This window comes from Anopheles arabiensis, chromosome 3, assembly GCF_016920715.1.
Source record: "Anopheles arabiensis isolate DONGOLA chromosome 3, AaraD3, whole genome shotgun sequence".
NCBI classification, from domain to species: domain Eukaryota; kingdom Metazoa; phylum Arthropoda; class Insecta; order Diptera; family Culicidae; genus Anopheles; species Anopheles arabiensis.
Window position 1 is genome coordinate 45985393 of NC_053518.1, and position 22003 is coordinate 46007395.

General features: G+C 42.4%; 1 protein-coding gene across 1 annotated transcript in view; it reads left to right on the forward strand.

Annotated features, from left to right (window-relative positions):
* The window catches only part of LOC120901723 (thrombospondin type-1 domain-containing protein 4), a 90127-nt gene that overhangs the window by 62637 nt on the left and 5487 nt on the right, over window positions 1-22003 (forward strand). The window contains exon 8 of the mRNA XM_040309877.1: window positions 18782-18980. Coding sequence (XP_040165811.1) covers window positions 18782-18980 — 199 coding nt within the window. The remainder of the gene's footprint in view (window positions 1-18781; window positions 18981-22003) is intronic.

A 22003-nucleotide genomic window follows, 5' to 3' on the forward strand; every position in this document is an offset into this window, starting at 1 on the left:
ATGACAAAGGCGCATAATAAACACTTGAGCGCACTTTTGCAGCATAATTCGTCGCCGCGTTCCCCTTTTTGTGTCCCTCTTGGTGCTTGGTGCCCGGGGGTCATATGCATGTGAGAGCGTGCTATGGTGAACAATGTTAATACGAAGCAAACATAAAAACGATTACCAACGCGCTTCGCTAGCGCGTTTGCCTAGGTTTGCCCCACATCCAGCACGATAGCTCATTTTGTGCAGAAATTAGGAAATTACGCTACAATGCATAAGCCCTCCGATTAACTCCGAAAGGAAGACTGCATGCAGCCACGCTGGATGCTGAATGGTATGAGTGTTGGTGTGTGTGTGTGTGTGTGTGTGTGTGGTGCGAATCATGCAAAGTGGGGTGGAAATTTGTGAGTGTGCTGATATCGACTTTTGACTCAAGAACTTTTATTTCGACTGACGGCCGGATGGGGTCGCGAAGGGTCACGAGCGCTAGACGGCAGGCGAGCGGGATCCCATCGGAGTACCTACTTGGGCTGAGAGCACCGAGAGCTTACTGCTGTATGCTGTGCCAAGCGAATGCATAAATGTTTGGAAATTTTGTGCTGTGTGTACACTTTTTTACGGCCCATGTTTTATGGCCGTCCGGGGAAGGAAAAATTCCATTAAAAGTGACTTTTTTCGTCTTATAAACTGACTCGCCCCGCGTGTGACAGCGGAGGCCTGGGCACCATTCACCGTGCACCATATGCCATTTCGATTCTATTGCTCAGTAAATCAAGCGGCAGCTCGATTTGACTTTGTGTCGGGAATACTTAGCAGTTTTATGTACTTCTGCACATCGACACGTACAGACACACTACACATCAAGGTTTAGACAAGCTTGCGAAAGAACGAACAACGCAAATGCATAAATGCTATCGTTTAGAAAATGATAAATTGATTCGAAATTGTCTTTTGAAGGTGAAAGAAAGATGCGGTTTGTTTGCATAATTTGTTCGCTCTCTAAATGAGAACAATAAATATGTTCTTGTTCGAAGCATATTTACCACGAAATGTGAGTGATATTCATTGTGGTACTGCAATACCAAACAATTCAATATCAGCTCGTTTGCCACATCAACAATGCCGTTATGAACCAATCGAACAATGTTGTTCATCGAACCGCAAAGCTGGAAAACATACAGAACATCACTATCATTTCCTGTACAGCGGAAATGCCGCGTTGCATTTCACAAACTCTCGTTGCTCCGTTTCACTCTCCAGTCACCTCCTTGCTCAGTGTGCAGCGGTGTAGCGTAACACCTTAATGCCTACAAAACACGGGTTCCTGCACAACGGAACAAACCCCCGGTCGTACCGCGGATATTCAAATTCAACGTGAAGATTATACACAGAGAGCGAGAGAGATAGAAAGAGAGAAAGAACACGCGAATGGATGCTTATTTTCTATGCAAACTGTCTGCCACTCAAACGAGGAGAGCTCCTGCACAGGCGAAGCAAACCGCCACGACAGGGAGCTTTCTTCGCCAAAACTGGATGCGGAACCGTACACCCTGGCGCCGTTGTTCGATTGCAAATGATGGGAACTGATACGCCACGCAACGTGATGTGTTCCGAATTGAATTTCCACACCGGGAATACCACACCGGGGCTAGAACGTAGGGGTTTGATGAAAATTGAATGGGTTTTATGCCGTGTACGCTTGCGAGCCAATCGCTCACAATAATCTCTATTTAGTTTCAACGGCATCCCCCCCCCCCCTAGCTCAGTGGGATTGGCCGGAAAGAACCCGCGCACGCTTTTGGGATTTTGCATCGACTGTTTTTCTGCCGTTGCTGAACGAGCGGGCACTGGTATGCTCAACGGTATACTGATATGCAAAAGCTATTATTTCTCAGCCTGCTTTTTTAATGTGTAACCAAAGAGACACGTTTTTTTCTTCTGTCATTAACCCACCCTCCAGCGTTGTGTTGGTGTTTAGCTGGGTGCTACACGGTTCACTTCACTGACTGATTTATTTACCATCGGGAAGTTTTTCTTCAAACTCAATTGCAAAAAAAGTTTTCCAAACTGGATATGCTTGTGCCCGTTATCGCCCGTTATCGCCCTTACAGGCAGCTACATTGATTCGGTAAAGGCAGGCTCATAGGATGCCGCCCACCAGCAGCATAGCTGGCCTTTAGCATCCGTTCGAGTTGCAAAAGGCTCGCCAAACTCATCCATGTGCTAGCACACACCCCATTTGTCCAACTGTTATTATCAATTTTATACAATTTTCCTACACGCTTTTCCAAACTTTCCAACGTTACCCTTTTGCGGAACAACAACGGCTCTGTGTTGGTGGATGGGTGATTTGATAGAGAGCTGTATGCCCTGCGTATATTTCGCTACATGCTTCTGAATGCTATTGATGAGAACTTTTGCGATGAATAAACAGAAAAAGCGTGCGCTTCGGTGAGCTGTTTACGGTTCACCTACAATTTGCCGCTCACCGGGGGTCAGTTGGTGCTGCAGCATCCAAAAGGGTAGCAAAAACAAGGCTAGCAAAAGCTCCGTGAGGCAGTAGGGGGGAGGGGGGGGAGAAGCTTGGGTTGGGGTGGGAGGGCAAATACAAAAACGAATGAAAAAGTTATTTCCATTTCCAGGAACAACGAAACAGGAAAAAAAAAAGTTTACCCAACCCGTCACATCCTTTGCTAATGGAGGTTTTCTCGCATAGTGCTACATTTCCTCAAGTACACGATTCGTCAGTGAGGTTTCGAGTTCGAGTTGGCCAAGGGGACGGGGGAGGGATGGAGGTTCCCGTCCATTGCGATCCGGTAACACTCAAAGCGATTTCCACCTTTGTTACATCGTGATCCACACACATACATACATACACGGTTGGTCGGTCGGTCGGTCGGTTGGTCGTGTGTTTGCAGTTCACTATCGGAAGTGTAATGGTTGAGCGGTTAGTTAGTTGCCTGCCAACCGAGCACCGAGCTGCAATCGTTCGTCCTGCCCAGGCAAGGTCGCCCCAGCGCGGGCACAACTATACACCGGGGGCCAGCAAAAACGCGAACAAGGGGATAAGGGGACATGGGAGAAAGGGGTGGTGAAACGACCGGAGCGACGAGTCATCATCCTTCAAGTACAACTGTTCACGCTTTCGCTCGACAGACTGCGATTTTGGAAGGTAAACAAGATAAAATACAAAGTAATTAAGGACGCGTTTACGTCCGGTGGCAACCGTCGTTTCCGCGCGCGCCCGTCGTCCGCTTTTCGGTGGAACCATTCCGGTACTACTACTACAACTACACTAGCCTGGCCGAAGGGGGCCGTCAGTACGCCTTTGGGGCACTTGTGCGTTGTGCGCTCGTGCTATTGAAATATTTAAAGTATAAGTATATTGTTGCATGTGGCTTAGTTGCGAGTCAGCAGTGTGTAATTTATGTTTCCAGCCTTTCCACTCGACTCGCCCATGTAACGGAGGAGATGTGGTTGAGAGTGTGTTGCGTAAGATTCGTACGGGAAGCTATTTCAGAGGAAATGTCTGCATTAGAGTGAACCGCGCTGGACATTGCCAGTTGACATTGCGCAAAGCAAATGTAAACTTTAGACGTATCCGTTGGTGCAGGCGATGAAGGGGGTGGTGGGGCAAATGGAGAGGGTACATAAAAAGTCGAAAAAGTTTAAAATAGTTCAGCTGCAGCTGCAAATAGCTGGACAGTCCTGCTCCTGCTGGATGTATGCATTAGTTGGTAGAGTTTTATAATTAGTTTGCACGTTCCCCTAGGAGCGAGAAACTTGTACAAATTTGCAGATAATTCACTTAGCCTTGGGAACGTGCAAAACTAACCCACTTCATTTGCTCAACTTCAAAGTGTGCTGCTATGCACGGGTTTAGAGCATTCACAAGAAATGTTGTAGCATTACAGAACTCAATAGATACAAATCCTCACAAAAAGTGTATCCTCTGGAATGCAAACTCGGCATGTTTGGTTGGTAAACACACAGTTATGAACTCCACGCTTCATCAATATTTTGCTCATTTTTTAACCGCACACATAAACGCCAAGTGATTCATACGGATAAAAATAACACACTACTCAAACAAACACGCACAAACACCAATCTATTAAACTGAGGCCCCCTCCGATGTACCCGTTCCATCTGTACATTGTGTTCCTGTGTTTGCTGACATTTCGAAGCTCCCAAAAGAAAAAAGCTCGCACACCACACTGTACACTACGATCGTGCGCCGCCTGGGTAGTAAAGGGTGTCAGCCCTCCACACCTGAAAGGGGCAGGTTTGTTTGCGTTGTGTTTGACATTTGTCAGCCGACCGGCATCAGGATGACAGAGCACACACACATTTCGCCAGGTCATTCCGGTTCACACTGACCAACGCGAGTGATAGCACGTTTTACATTACGTTTCATTGTGGTCCCCCGGCGTGTTCCTTTCCCCACTCCCCATCAAACCACCCCAGCAAGCGATGTTTCAAGATGTGTAAATGACGTTATTATTTGGTTGTCGGCGCCATCAGGGCAGGTGTGCAAATAGTTTGACGGTTAATGAATTTACGAATGATTGCCACAAAACGCGCCGAAATAAACCAGCTCAAATGGCATCATTTGGCCCACAGAAGGTCGCCTATCAAGAATGGTTTAGACAACAACAAAAGCAACAACAAAATAAATTATAAAAATTAGCGGCATGCCGTGAGACACATACACACACACACACACCGAACCAAGCAAATCGATGTCTAGACATTGAGGCGAACGCATCGAGCAGCTGCCGCCATTCATGGAATGTCCCGTGAAACACAGGCACGCAGGCCAACCTAAAGACATTTGGCAAGAAGCATTGTGGGAATAAGCTTAATTTTGTTCACACTTCCTAAAACGATTCCACCATTGTATAAGCGAACAGCTCCATTTCGCCCCAAAACTGGCGCTGTGTTCGGTGCGCCAAGGGCTATGCTCGCGGGATGTTGAATTTAGATGCAAATTCTAATTACACTACGCTTGATTGCGTTGCCCGGCGGTACGGTACGCACACTGGTGGACCGTGCACGGTATTAGAACGATGCCTAGTGCCATTATCTGCCTGGGTGGGCGCTGTACCAAAATGTTAAATGTGTTTCGATTCGGTCAAGGAGAACGGCCCAAAAACGGTCCAAACGACTTCAGCTCATGACAAATTGCGGGCAATGTTCTTACGCATCGTTTTTATATGCCATTTAGCTGGTGCGAGGCTTTCAGAAGGTGTCCTGCCAGTCTGATGCCTAAGTTGAATGCGTTAGCGCTATCGTTATAAACAGTATCATTTAACATCTATATTATCTATTTTCTTGAGGAGTTGTTCGGTTGCTCCACTGTCCATGGTTTTCGTTATCATTTTTCATAACGGTCTTTTTTTCAAACGGACACTTGGGTTCGTTGATGTTGCCCTTTGTTTAAGCATACACGAACAGTGGAATCTTCCCAATTTAATAGTGGCTACCTAGAATAGACTGTTTGTGGTTCGATTTCAATTTAAGTCATTCTTCCTTACGTGGACAAACTTATTCGGCAGTTGATTATAAAAAACCATCATAAAGAGACAGTCTATTGGGTTATGATATGGATGAATAATGTTTGTTGTGCCATTTGAGACTCGTAAATAATGATTGCATAGAAATTGCAGGGTTATTCAGGGGTTATAGTAGTTGTGAGACACTTTCTTGACAATTTCTTGAACTTTAGGTGTTGGGAATTGAACTCGGCGGTCGGCAAACTTTTGAGGTGAAGGGTCAAACTTACTAAATGATCGAGAACCGCGGGCCAAAAAAAAGATTTTTCTTTGAGTTTAAATTAAGACATTAGGGTAAAATGTACCTATAGTGGTGGTAGTACCAATAGTGGTTGTATTGCACTAAAATGCGGTTTATACGGCAAATTACAAGTAATTAAGTTATTTACGTTAGTGTGAAATGTTCTTTATCCTTTTACAAAGGTTTTAAATGTTAAATAGGGCCATTCCGTTACTTAGTGACCGAAAAATCCATTATTTTGTGAAATGTGTCAACATTTTTCCAAAATCCTTAGGATTTCATAACGAAACTCATTTTTCTGTTAACGTTCTAAATGACCACATAACCACGCAATTACTAGTTTTTCAACATAACTGTTATGAAATGTTATTGTTTTACTAAAATTATTTGCCTTTTGACCATATTTATGCATTTTTAAGTGTTTTTTGCCATAGTGCCATTATAGGTACACAAAACAGGCATGTTCCTATAGTGGTTACAGTTATAAAATCAATGAAAACAGGTCGTTTTAGATTTTTTCGAGGATATTTTTGACATGTCGTACTGTTTTCACTAAAATAAGCAACAGAAATTAATTTGATGTAGGTAATTTACCAAAAACAGGCCAAAATTCGCTTATATGGCTGAATGAAAAATTGACTTCAAATCAAGCATACTCTTCCGGGTGTAGGTTGACGACAGGTGTGATGCAGTACTTTTGTCAATAGTTTCATTGATCAAATTTATAAATTTTTTTACGATCAAATTACGCAAGAAAGCTATATTATGGCAGTAATCCTTGCTATTCATACGAAAACAGCTTCGAAACTAAGTTTCATTGATATTATACACCGTTTTTGATGCATCTTTGTTTACCACCACTATAGGAACACAATACGACGACTATAGGAACCATACCACCATTATAGGTACAACGAAGTAGTCACAAAAATATGCAAATTTGATGTGCTTCATGGTAAAAATAGTTTGATTGCGATGATAAAACATATTCCAATTGCTATGTGTTAAAATATTCAGAAATTGACCTTCCTGACACCTTAAATCCATTAAAACACATCGGCACCACTACAAATTGCACCACTATTGGTACATTTACCCTATAAAATTGTAGAAACAAAATAATTCATTGATGCTATCGGACACTGCAATTGTTGATTGAGTTATTTTTCATCGGCCTTGATATCGACCAAATAAACTTCGAAATCGGTAGTTCCTATTATTAAATTGTAATGCAAAGATTCATAAGTTAAGGATATGCTGAAAAATTATCGAGACAAAACTACATTTCATTTAGTAACTATCAAAATGCTTTTCCAACAAGCAAATTGCCATTTCAGGCAAATTGATAACTGATTCCTTAAATAATGCACTTTGTTAATCGTTGCCCTCGTGAAAAGCAACAGTGTTGAATCGCCGAACTGGTAAAAACAAGAGTGGCTTTTTAATGTTAGGTTTAGTTTTCAAATACGATCGAAAATAGTCTGGAAATAGATAAATATGAAACCAACATATTTGAGTGAAATTTAGAAGAACTGATGGAAGAAGAAATTATTATCACGAGAAAAATGCATGGATCTTTTTCACCATTACTAAAACTTTGCCTTGCGTGTATTGCGTTGGCGAAAATCGAATATCTTTCGTCGTAAAGTCGCATGCAAAACATTAAATAAATTTACTGCTGCCAGACGTTAGTATATCTCCTCTATACAAAATCTCGTATGCCACTTCCATCATTCTTAAAGACTTATTGTCGCGTTGGAGCAATGTTTTTATTACATATTGAACTCTAGTTCGACCATACTGATCCGTCATACACATTACGATAATTAAAGTTGAAAGATGCAACGGTATAACATTTCATTCTAAAAGATCTGCAGTAATTTGTATACGAATAGTTTCTTCTAATCTTTTCAAATCGGTCAAATACTTTGGCGGGCCGGATTGAATGTTGCGGCGGGCTAGGCTTTGCCGACCGCTGCTCTATAGCAACCTTTTTGGACAAATACAATAGCAATTTTGAATGTGATTGTCTAAAAAAATGTGCTATAGATTCCAATTCCCAACACATAAAGTTCATTTCCGAAAGATAAAAAGTCAAGAAAATGGCCCAAAACTATGAGAACCTATAAAAATCCCTAAATTTCCATCATGTAGTTTAAACAGCTTTCAACAACCAGCATCATTCAATCGAACAATAATTCATAAACAAATTGTTGCAAATTAAAGGTGTCTTACCATCGATCAAAGAATGCATCATAATAGCTTTATCTCAGATATCGATGTACACAAATCATCCATTATATGCCTGATGGCAAATTTTCCAGACCAGATTAAACAAATGTTTGCTTTACATGTTTTGATTTCGATTGTTTAAGAATGCTTGTTTTTGTTTAAAATTTTTTGAGGAATACCATTTTTTTTTCATGAAACAAACACAGTCCACCGGATGAGACCGGCCCATGACCCATAAATTAATTGTTTCGTCACCAGCTGTGCTCTCCACACGTGTCCGCCACTGTACACAAGTACGCTGATAACGATGGCCGTATGGCAAAGCTGGAGATGATTACTTTTGTAAACACCATCCCTTTGCTTTTAGCTGATCCCGAGGGTAATTTCCGGCTAATGCACGCTTTCGCAAAAGCTCCATTACGTTTTTGTGTTGCTCTAATCTACACCAAGCCTAGCAGCAAATCTTTCGCAAGGTGACTCTATAGCTTGAAATAGCATTTCCAAACAGGCTTCGTAGAAGTGCGGACCTTTCCGGTAAGCATCCGGTCCGCCGTGAGTGCCATCCTCAACCTTTACCTTCGCGCATTTTAATAAACTCCATCGTCACGCAGTACATATGCTGAAGCTTGGACTCACATGCAAAGCTAAAAAACACAACCACTCACACACAAAGAGATTGCTTTCAAAGAAGGTATTCCATGTCAGTTAAATGACATTGAGCGAGTGTGAGGGCTAACGCGTTGCCCCCTTTGCCAAAGCTCTGGTGGTGAATTTTCCCGATCCTCTCCAGGGCTAAGCGATACGAACAGTCCTCAACGTCGACATGCATACTATGGTTCTGGGATTTTTAATTACTTTGCATAGTTGCAACGGGCAGAATGCGACTCGCGCTTTACCGTTACCGGCAGCCAGTATGGTGAAGCATCTACAGCGTCACTACGCAAAATCTGGCAAAGGATGGCATCTTTTAGCTTCCGCGTTGAAGCACGAGAAATCGGGCGGGTCCTGTCGGTTGATGCTGGCGTGAAAAATTGCCTACTCACTATAACACTTTTCGGCTGACGAGGCGAACGAGTGTTTCGCCTGTTGATACACGAGCTGAGAGACTGACTGAAGCACTGAAACTGTCAAGTGTTAAGCCTTTGTGCACTTCGGCCATTATGTAAGACAGCAACATTAAACAGGACAGGAGTAACATTTGCGCTGGCTGAATGAAATCTGACTGGTCTCATTCGGTTGGGAGTAAAGCGAAAGCATGCAATTCACATTTGAAAGGGATGTATGTATTAGCCTGTAAGTGAATCCTTTTCAATGATGCATAATACGGGTTTGATTAAGCGTTGTGTGGTGTCAAATAAGCCGAACTCGCATGTAATCAACACAAATGGTCAACATACAGGGATTCTCTCATCTATTCAATATCGTACGCAAAGAAGCATAAACCCATAAAGTGTATTGAACCATTTGGTCGAGTTCAACATGCAATTGACAAAGGTTGTACAGTAACCTAACAGAAAACATTACATTCAATTCTAATAAAGTCTATTGAAAGCTCATTATATTGAAATCGCTTTTATATTAGTTTTTCTGCATTAAATACAACAATTAACTTGAAAACTTCTATAATAAATTCTTCTAAGTCCGTCAAAGTAAACTACCGGAATCTGTGATGAGGAAAGATATTTCCTTGTCGACTCGATACAATGGTAGCATTGTTACCTATTCTTCCTCCTTCTCTCCTCCATCATACCTACACCTGCTCAAGCAAAAGGTATTCCCACCAGCACGAGAGATACGCAAGCTGACATTTTCCAGCTTTTAAACACAACAATAACCTACCGGCAGCACCGACAGTGCTTCACATGACAAACGACAGACAGCACAGTATGCACACGAGTGCATAGTGCGTGTAACCTCATCCCTATGCATGGAATTCTTTTGATGCACTTTTACTGCTCAGCGCTCCTTTTACTCCACAGAACAGGCGAGGCAACACAGGACATAGACGGTATACTAGAGAAGACGCTGCTTCTCTTTGGTGAGATCGTTTTGCGCTGTGGTTGCTTCCGTTTCCGTGAAACATAGTGTACGATGAAAGTACTTTTTGATAGAAGAAGGTTTAATGTCCTACTGCGTGACATTCGAACAACGAACATTATAGATTCTTCTGTACTGTTGTGTGTACTTTTTTTGTGGAACCTTAAAAATCACACCACTTTTGGTAAAACATTAATGCAGCAATCATGCACCTCTCGTGCTCTTGCTAAAACAAGTCTTTTGGGGAGATCTGGTATTGTGCATTTGTTTGTTTTCTCTGAACACTATGCTGCAAAAGTGGTGTAATTTTATTTAAATTTTCTTCATTTGTTTTGCAATTCATTTCGATACGGATTATCGATCCCCTTCTAGACTATGCTCCTTATGTTTGCGCAATATATCAAGCATAATAAGGATTTTCCATCAGAAAACTTCATTGGAAGAAGGCTTTCGTAACACTTTTTCAATAAGTCGACCTCGATTATCCTAGACTGTAATGTGTGGTATACTTGTAATGTAGTGAATATAAGAAATTATTTTAATTGTTTTCTACTATGACTCCAGGTAAACCAAACTCATTTGATATCTAAGTTACACGTTAGGGAAATGTATGTATTTTATGCTATGTACCATCTAAACCAGCTTTGCCAATTTTCATATAACCGTTGGTTTGGCCTTTCCACAACATTTCCAATCAGCTTACCATTTCCATTTAGTTGTAATGAGGATTGGCTCACTGAACCTATTCTCGTTTCGTTCCACGGGGACTTTGCACTTGAACGATATGGAAATGCAAAGCCCACGGTCAGCACCAAATTGTTCAAAAGCTCCCCCACTATCCTGCAATTGCATCCAATGCAACCAATCCCACTAGCTTTGTGTGTTTCCACTTCGATGTGCTACCCTCCATGCGCACACACATGGACATGTGCTTGTGATAATGGTACTCGGATGATTTACAAAGCGATAGATAAACGAATGCGCATCATCGAGCCCGGATAATCGATTTTGCTGCGAATTGAAACGTTCGGCTGGAATTGAAACATCGAACGTCGGTTGCAACTCTTAATTATCGCAAAAGGGGTAATATGCTTCGGCCGGTAACATCACTTCGAAGGTGTGGTGCATTCATTTGCAGCCTATAATCGGTACCGGTACCGCAATGGGATTAACCTCACGCTTGCCGAACGCATTTAGCCGGAAGGCCGGCCCGGTGTGGTGTGGACTATTAATTACTTGCGCCGAAATCAAACATTTATCAACAACAACCGGACGGTCATTGTGGTCACCGCACGGCTCAAGCCGTTGGCAAATAAACTTCCATCGATAAATTGCACCTACACACACACATCCGGGTCTGTTTGGATCACTTTTTGATTAATCATATTGTTTGTAATCTGTCACATCAATGATTTACTGATGGATATCTCGGATCGGATACAGTTGATGGTCGGACTGGTTATGACCTGTCAACAATGCAGATGGCGCTATTGATTACGCGCCGTTGCTAGTCCATTGATTGTCTACTGGGCGGAAGGGTCACTCATTTGTACATTATTCTGTATTGATCTTTATCCAGTTTTATTGAGTGTGGGAATGACTGATTGGAGTGCTATTTAGTGCAGACATTTTGTTTTAGCTTGGAATTGATTTTTGAACAATTATCTACTATCGCTGATATGTTATCTAAACGATGGGCACTCATGTCGTGAACGGATATTAGAGGTTGTTAAAGAAGAAATCGTGGGAAAAATTCGAAACATTCACACTCACCTCGACCAGCTCGATCATTAAATGGTAGAAGTGCCGGTTTCATATCACTGACTATGACTTTAATAGTGAACGTATAACAAATTTCCCTCTTAATGAGATTAAATGCAATAAAATAACAGAAATGGGACCAAAAAGTGGTTTAAGATTAAACATAAGGCATCTGAAAAAAGGTAATTAAACGAATGAAAAAAGCTTAGTTTAGCTTTTTTAAGATCGGGGCTTCCAGAGCGCGAGCACTCATGACTAACGCTGTCATATATCGTTCGAAGAGTAGCTTTGACAGCATTTCTCTCAGCGATATGGAAAAATAATAGTTAAAAGCTGCTGCCAAATTCTTGAAATTGTTTCGAGACTATTTATAAATTAATCTGCTTTTTGCTGGTAAATGCAACGAGCATTAATGATTTGGTAGTATGGCATTAAAAATAGAATAAATTCATTGCAGAGCCGCTGTTTCCTAATTGAAAAAGTTTTAGTACTCTTATAACCATACTTGTATAGTGTCCGTTTGTACTGAAATTTCATTTGTTTAATGTTCCTAAACACTTCAAAAAATATGTTTTCTAGACATCTGATCACAAACTGAGCAATTTATTCATATGAAAGTTCGCCATATTGCGGTGCAAGATAAAAAAAAGCTTTGATTGGAAGTAGACAATAGAATGCAGTATTATTCTTTTTATTTAGGCCACTATTTGCCTTGAGTGTTGCTATCTTCTCCGAGTGCTGGCATAATTTTACTCTGCGATTCTATCTTCTATACTTCCTGGCTACTTCTAAATAATAAAAAAATGGCCACGATGCACTAAAAGTATTTTTTTTTGTTCCGTTTTTTTGCCGATGCACACCTTAGAATACAGCATATTGCTTTCCCTGTGCATCTGTACATTCTTTGATCAAGCTTCTTTTTTAAATTTTACACCCGGAGGCATTTCATAGCTTAAACGTTTTTGCCTCAAATGAGCATAAGGGAAACCATTTTTCGTATTTTACTGGTTCCCGTATTCGCTTTGAAAAGTGCATTCTTCCAAAGGGAGTACAACAATCTAATTTACCACTTAAGAAGCAATCTTATGACCGAATTGGTTTATCCAATAAATTGTAAGCTAAACTACCGCTTGTGAAGCCAGTTTATAGAGGAATCAGTTTATCAAATAAATTACTGCATTGTGCTGTGTTCTTGTTTTTCTTCTTTAGAATGATTCTATTTCCTTTTCGATAACAGCCCGTTTTAAATGAAATTTGAATAACCTTACCTGCTTCAGCATAGTGATGGGACCGTGATAAGCATCATATTCTGTCACTGTTGTCGAACGCTCGCGTAACTTACCCACGTGCACACACCGCACACACCCATGCACATTGCCCGCTGTGTGAATTTACTTCCAGCAACAGCAAGAAGAAAGCTCAGCATAGTAACAACAAGAAAGAGTGGATGCATATGATGTATGGTCGGAGCTACTTTATATCCCGGCCTGTTAGCATAAAGGTTGATTGGGTTTTGAATTTGTGACCGTCGAGAGAGTATCGAGAGGTTCACCTTGCTTGAGATGCACACTTGAATTGATTTTTTTTGTATACCTCAACTCTGTGACGGTCCCCTTTTACGATACGGAAAACTCTCTGATTCAATCTGGATGGACGAGTACAGTGCTGAATAAAAAAAGGCATACTTTCTCCAATAGAAGTACTTTCAAAGGTAGAACTTGCAGAGAAAGTCGGTGCTCTTCAACCAATCGACGAAGAGGTGAAGCAGGGTGAAGTATGATGGTGGCAAGTGGCAGCAGGCCTATAGTAATAGTGCAAAGGTCCAAGGTATTTGCTTGAGTACATTCAACCGTGTCGTGCTGCTACGGAATGCTTAAAAGGGGAGTGAAAGGCTATGGCAGTTGGATTAGCACTTTAGGAAAGAACCAAAAAAAGTGTTTCATTTTTATGTTAACGATTTGCGATAGCAGAGGACAGTGGTGCAAAGAAGCTTCTAGCATAATCGCGAATGTATTTTTATTATACAGTTTGTGAACGAAAGTTTGTAAAATAATATAAAGGAAATAACGGTCTTGTCCGAAACGAATAATTTATCTGTAATTTACTGTAACATTGCAAGTAGGGATAATTTTAATATTAGATAATTAAAATCATTCCCTTTAACGCGACTACATGTTTTGTAAAGCCCTTTATATACCGGTATTGAATAGTAATGCACTCATTCCTTTAACACATCTAAATAACAGAATTTCATCTCATTAAGCAAATGGCACATGATGTATGTTGCAGCGATGGCTCATTCAACTAACGAAGAGCTGCTGTCTAATGTTAGACTGCATAACCTGTATGAATGAAATCCGGTCAAATTATTTCACGGCCTGCTCAACAAGCTATCGTTCAGCAATATAGAACCAAACTAACCGAAGAGAGCTAGTTTGGTTCTGTTCAGAAAGCATTCGCTTGAGACGCTCGAGCGCTACAAACCATAGAAAACAAAATGCGCCAGAAAAATGCAGCCACCGTAAAACCACCAACACCACTGTTAAGACCGGTTTGCAAAGGGTTTCAGTTGAAATGTAGGCTTACATCTTATTTAACTTTTCCTATCTTTGAGCCTTATTTCAACTTGCTCGTTGCCCGTTGCGGTCACGCCGGTAACAAGCCGCAGCAGTTCAACAAGAATCTGCCCAGAAAAACCAATTCCAACCGGTGCATTCATCGAGTGGGCCGGAGGCACCCCGGGACCCCCGGAGGCATGCTAGCCCTGCACGCTACGTCGCTTTTGATATTCTAATAAACTTTCCGCTCCGAGATCAGAGTTCAACTTTGTGTCTGAACTTGCGCGTTTGCTGGATACCGGGTTGATGCTGCTGCTGCTGCGAAAGAGTAAAACTGCCCGGATTGGTCATTCTTGTCATACTAAGCAGAAGCAGCTACGTTTATTGCCTTCCACAGGATTCCTTTGGCACGAAGCAAAGACCCAGACGAACGGACGTCCGTTGGAGTATGACCAAACTCATTCAATGTTCAGCTTAAGTTTCGCCTCGCTAGCGTACCCGATGATAATGATGGTGATGACGAAGATGGTCACACGCTTGCGAAAAGAGCATCGGTTTGGGGCAAAGTTTTGGGGCAAAACGTCAGCAATCATCATCAACCCGACCCGCGCTGGCTCGGTTCGCTTCTTCGGTGCGGGTGATGAAGTGGAAAGCATCGTTTCTGAGATTCGCTTCAAACCCCCCCCCCTGTCCGATGAACGCAAGCTTTCTGCTGCTACCACCCATCCATCAGTTGGAGCAACGTTTAGCGGGCCACTCTGCGGGAGGCGCGCGGGATATCCGCGAGTTAAACGACCTGTGAGATGTTGGGCTGATGGAATTGAATTATAACACTTTATGTATTATGAAAGCGTAATGAAGATCGACACGGGACGCAAGCCCATACCGTACCTTTGAATCGGCACGACCGACGACGTCGCCAATCCCACGAAGCTTATGGGTTTGACGGTTCGTTTCGGATAACAGCAGTTTCTGCCAGCCACCAACTAACTTGACTAACACACCCGCTTAGTGTGCCCTTTTAGCAGCTGCCTTAAAGTTTCGGGTTCAGGGTGCCAAGAAAGAATCATTTCGCTAATGAAATCCTTTCATATCCCCTGACAGTACACGGCGGCGTACGGTCGCCCGTATGGAATCGGATTATTTTCGGGATTAATAGAAGCTCCGCAGGTCGAGGTCTTGAAATGGTCAGGCCGATATACTGCCTTCAATTAAGTGAATCGAAATTTAAGCTCCTCAGCCATTCTTTATAGATTAGAGCTGGATTGATTAGAGATGGAAAGTCCACGTTTTTTGTGTATGAATGGTAAAGAATTGTATGAATGGCAAACTGAAGGTTTCTGAAAGCTTTAATGACTAGTTTCTTAAAATCGAAGAGAGATCTTCTAAATAAAATATGACGTAAAATCCACAAGATTTCGCAAAGGGAATGGTCCCTCAAGTGTGGTGGTTCTTGGATTTTAATTTAACATTTGGTCTTGGAAGGACCTCCCATCGACTAAAAAAACGTATAACAGTGATAACAACAGTAGCTTGTCCATGGTGAGGATTGTGAAGCAGCACAGCTTCCAAACTATGATGATGAAATTCAACAACACTATTTGTAAAAACCCAGCTGCTCCACCCCGCAAGTGCTTTCGCAAGTGTCCAAGAGCCGTTTTATAAAGCTAACCTGCACCGAGCTCCCACCGTGATTAATTAACCTTTTCTTAGCCTTAAAACAATCGTCGCACCGTATGCTTAGTGAACTCATTCCAACCAGTCGCTGCACAGCGGAACTACTCGTGTACCTACCTCGCCGCTACCATCGGGGTTTGACGTCCAAAGAAAGTGGTAGCCCCGGCGTACAGGCGGTGGAAGAAAAGTTTCGTGAATACTTTATTAACCTTCTCCACACAATCCATTTCCGTGTTGGCGCGACTCTTCCTCGCCGACACTGGGAATATCCTGGGGCTTTGCACGCAAAATCCCTCAACAAATCCTCGCATCTTTCTGCAGACGCGCTCCATCCACCACAACGAACGAACGAACGAACGGCACAGCGGCAAATTTCTTTCAGTGTTCAGTGAAAAACGAGTGGAACTGTTTTAAATGTTTTTTAAAAATTCATTACTTCGGATCGTTGCCGTTGCACTACTGGTGGTAAGTACTGCTGACCGGTGCCACCAGGCTGGGCCACGGGGTTGGGTGTTGCGGGAATGGGTTTTCGAGAAGATTTCTGGTTTCGGATTCGGACAACAACAAAGCCTTGGTAGGATTCCTTGGCAGGCGGCTCGGGCGACTTGTGGATGGCCAGGCGGATATCAACTTGCCCGAGCTTGCTGCCACGCTGGTTGATATATCAGGCTCGGGAGTATTATTTCTCTTTATTCAGTTCACTCAACCAACGGTGAAAAATATTCTCGGCAGCAACAGGGACCAAATGCTTACGAGTAGGGCCGCCACGAATGGAAGGGTAGGAAGCTACCAGGGGAGAGAATGATGATACTAGGGAACGCGCCAAACTTTAAGCTGCGGTAAACCAAACCATTGCCTGGCCCTCTCTCTCTCTCTCTCTCTCTCTCTCTCTCTCTCTGGTCTGCTTTTGCACCACAGGAAGAGCACACAGGCAATCAGGTTGTTCTTTGTTGTCCGACCATAGAATTTGGCCGGTGGTGCTGCTGTGTGTATTTCATCATAAGGCATTTCATTCGTAATTATTCCGCTTAGATTACCGCACACCATGGTGTGAAAACGGAATAATTAAGTGATTTTCTTGCCTGGTTTTCCGTGTGACAGTCATAATTTCGAAAGAGGCCAAGGGAGACAAGAGGGCAAACCTCTTCCAATTGCCAATCCCCTTGTGAATTGTGTTTTCTGGAGCGTAATTAAATATCGTAGAGTGTGCAAATATTTGTTGTAGCTTTTCTGTTTAGTGTGTTTGTTGTTTTAAGCTTAGTTGCAGTTGAAGATAATCGTATTTTTGAACTTAACTTCCACTGGGGTGCAACTAAATTTGCTAACAAGTAGAGGCTCCTTCAAAGAATCGTTTCATAATTGTTCTTTGATTTTCTTAAACCAACTTGAACTGTCTTTAGAAAACAATTGAGAATCCTCGCTTGCTGTTGATTATGTTAAAGATACTATGCTATTACTTTCTAACAGCTCTTTGTAAAGAATTTAGTTAGCCATACAAGGTTTAAATCGAGTACAATACATAATACTCTTGTATAAACATTTGAATAGTTTTGAAATTAGTATGATTTTTTTTTAAATATCTCATCAAATTAAAAATATACAAACTGTAAAATCTAATATGGAACACGTATTGATCACTATCTTCAATACCAATCGGTAACTGGTAAATGTTCAATTTGTGCAGGAAAATTAATCGAATGTAAAGCAAATGCTTTCAGGCTTTTCGTTCTTCAGGGCACCCCGGCAGGCTCTGGCCCTTATTGTAGACTTTAATGAATCCGGTAGGTCATCCCAGGCAATGGAACTATCACTGACTGACACCTACGAGTTGGGAAAACGCCCGCATCGCCCTGCTTGAATTATCTCGACTGCCGGGTGGAAAACGGGTCCGGCAGAAGGCACGAGTCGCGGCGCTTCGGTGATAGGATCGTTGGAGAAAATTAAAAGCAAACAAACGTTTCTTAAGGCTCTGTAAGGATGAAAGAAAGTGTTTCTAACCCTCCGCGTTTTCCCACGTGCCGTTTCCTCGTACCATGGACGCATTTCAGGTGTATCAGGTGTCGGTTATTTGTAGTGTAGGTTTGTGGCTCGACGAAAGACAGAAAAACTGAAGGCAAACCCATATACTTTGCCGTGAACTCTCCAGCGCTCAATCATAGGTGTCTCAGGGTGCTTGAAGCAATGAACATCTTAACTATGCTTCAGTTTCTTAACAAAAAGTGAAGCTGAACAGCCTCTTAAAAAAGCCACATCCTTTCATAAAATGTTGCTTTTTTTAACCTGACTCCACCTGAGCTGATAACCTGAACCTGATACAAAAGGTGTGCCACATCGGTATGTCACTCATTCACACCAGCTAAAATGAAGCTGCGCTTTCGTATGCTCTCCACCTAGAAAAATGGTTCATTTAAGGATGTCGTGTTTTACACAACCAAAATCCGATCCAGCCTTCACCACAAATTCTAAAGAAAAAACATGTTTTACACCTATCCGCTATACCCGAAGCAGACAAAGCGGACATGCAAGCTTGAACTGGCTTTTTAAAACACGATTTTCAATTTGCCACCTGCTGACTATAGGTGTCGCATACTGTACTGTGTGTGCGCACCTTCCGCCCGCTCGCTAGCCGGGCACTGTTCAATTTAGCAAAATCTCAACCGGAATTGGGAAATTTCACAACCTTCCACTACTATTTTCACTGCAAATGACATGTGTTTGATTTATTTCTTCCGCAGGCCGTTCACAACAGTGGCGTTATTTCGGGCACGTTCATGAACAATGGCGCCGTCCGGTGCGGAACGACCGTTTGCCGTCACATTTCCGGTATCTACACGAAGACCAACCCGAACAATGGGTACGTTCACGTGGCCACCATTCCGGCCGGTGCATCCAATATCACGATAACGGAGCTACAGAACAGCCAAAACTATCTCGGTAAGTGAACTGAACCCCGTCGTGTTCCCCTTATCTGCCCACCATCATGGTTGGTGTTGGTGTACCATCATTAGTACACCATCATTCGAAGTGTAAAAATGCTCACACACACACACACTCACATTAATGCCAGCATTTGTAGAGCGATGCTAATGCGGAAAGCGCTGCGGTCACAGGTTGGAAGAACACATTCTACTAATGAAGAAATAAAAGCAAAAAACTGAAGCACCAGCTATGCTAATGCACTTTAATCGGCCTTGAAATGGCCTACCCGTCGTGTTCCTTTCACACCATCGTTTTTCCGGGTGACCCCAAGGAAAATTCCCTTCTACTTAGGGCTCCCGTTATTCATCTACACTGCTCTGCTCTGTCTGGCTTACTTAAGAGGGTATTAAATATGTGTTTATTTTTAGTTTATCACATTCCTTGGTCAGCCAATACGAATACCGGCCGAGTGCGGGTTGTGAGGAGTTTCCTAAACAAACAAACGAAAAAAAACGATGAAAGCATCCGACTCCCACTTAATGGACACCGTTCGCGCCACTTGCGTTGCAGCATTTCCTAATGGCCACAAGAACGTAAACGTGACACGTTTGCCTCGAGCTGCGTGCGTGTGTGGCAGATTGTTTTTGTTAACTGTTTTCTTTCTTTCTTTCGATTTTCATTCCCACTTCGGAGGAAAATGAATAGAACTTTCTCACTAACCTCACTAGTGCTACCACGTCTAAGTACATCCCGTCGCGAGGTTGCTTGGTAGTCAGCCGAAATGACCCTTCATGAGGTAGATTTATGAGCCGTTAGACACTATGCTGACACTATGCTCACACGCACACTGGCTGATTTCAACCATTAAACAGCGTGAAAAGCAGCGAAGGGGACCCATGTGTGGGGGGGGCAAATGGGGCGCATCACAACACGCTCCTGACCGGGTGTCGGTGCCATTTGCAGGTGTGCCGATTTGCTGCCATTTCCATATGTGCACTGAACCTAACCGGGGCTACCGTTCACACCCGTTCGAGCTGTCATCGTTTGTAACTAATGCGACACTTTTTTCACCACTCACAGTACCATTCTCTGCAACATTATGCGGTGCTTTCACTCCGTGCATGTCCATTTCCCGTTCCCTGGCCAAGCCTTCGAGGGGAAGGTCACTTAAATGTTGAAGTTCGGTTCATACAGGTTTTCAAACAGCGCTTTTCATTTGCTGTGTCTGGAATGTATTTTAACAACGTTCGATGCATCTGCACTTGCCGTCATCGGTGTGTCGGTGTCTTTCGGTGGGCGGAAGCTTGTGAATAAATAAAACCAGCTCTGAAGAATCTTGTTTTTACCTGGTCCACACTCCCACACCGCTCCCATGCAAGCATTCTCTCATTCTTCTTCGGTGTTACTTATGACGGATGAATGCATTCCATGAATGGTAACCGCATACCGTGCTGAAGGACGATCCGGCTGGATGGTGTCATTCTGTGCACGTTTGCACGCAATAGATAAGGTTAGGTAAATTAGTTTTACTGTAAGTAAATTCAACACACATTCAGCATGTTGTACGCTATGCATTCGGAATTAAACTGTCCCATGGTGAACGAAATATCACAGCATTAGCTCGCCACAGCTTATGAATTCCCTAATAAGAATTATAAGAATTTAAGTGAATACATATCAGATTTCTTTTATCTAGCTTTGCTGAAAATGCAATAGATAACGAATAAGACCATTTTGTTTAAAGAATTCTCCAATCCTACGAATTATGAGCCTTTCCGGCGAGACACCATAACTTGTTACGTTGGGCAGACGATAAAATTAATTGGAGGATTCCTGGAGACGTAATATACATGGTTCCTTGCTAGTCGATGTTATCCGGATCCTATTATGGTGTCTAAAAGGGACGTGGCGATGTATTTTTTTAACAAAACGATACGGTGCTCAGACACAATCGATTTTAATAGACCCATTTAGAAAACTATTTCACCTACCTCATATAGCCTTTTAACTCCTGCCCCTTCAGGACCTTCGACTGGTCAACAAAGAGAGATGACTAAATTAAGATCACCTTTTGTTGCTCTATAGTTACTATACTTTACTATAGTTGTTAAAGGATGTAAAAAAATCATATTGACTTTGCCAACAAACAGGAGTGTCAAATTTATAGCAACAGGAAGTATGATTTTTGCATGAAATGTCAATAAAATTCGTCCGCAAAACATGCACCATGTGAATGGATAATTCCATCTAGAAATCATAAAATTGAGAATTCCATTAAATGAAAAGCTTAGTTTACCTCCTATCATTTCGGCCCCTACTCCATACTCAAGTGCTATGTTGAAACATTATGAGGACTTCCCAGTACCAAACAATGGACTACCCCAATAATCCATAAACTGTTGTCCTTCAATCGGTTCGCTGACCGACTATAGACTACACCCGAGCAAAAATTAACATAAATCGCATATTAATCCAATAATAATCGACCGGCTATAATAATAATAATAATAATGGATCGGTGCAACACTTTGTTCGCTGCGCGCCGTATGCAGAAAATAGCAATTGAGATAAACGGAGATTGATGATGGCCGTCGAGACACGGGGCATGCATTCATCCCATGCTAAAAGCATGAACGGAACCACTTCTTTCTCTTCGTTCGTAAAATCGTTCCACGCGTGTATATTCAAATACAACGTCCCTCTATAGCTGGGAATGATTTTAATACTTGGTTTGAAACCGAAATGGATCACTAGTGCACAAAATGACACCGCACCCAAGAAGTATGCAGTGGTGGCCGCATTGCACCAAACCTCACTGTTCGACGATAATAGAACATTGCTCGCACTGCCTGTCACTCCCATACGGCGGCTTATGGCACAAAAAATGTCTGCACCATAACCAAATCAGGATGAAACTCTGTCCGTACTGCACACCTTAATTTACCTTCCATTTTCATCTCAAAAGTCGCACTGAACCATTATCCATTAATTCGTGCGATGCGCTGTGTGATTTCCCTTCACACCGACCGACCTGAAAT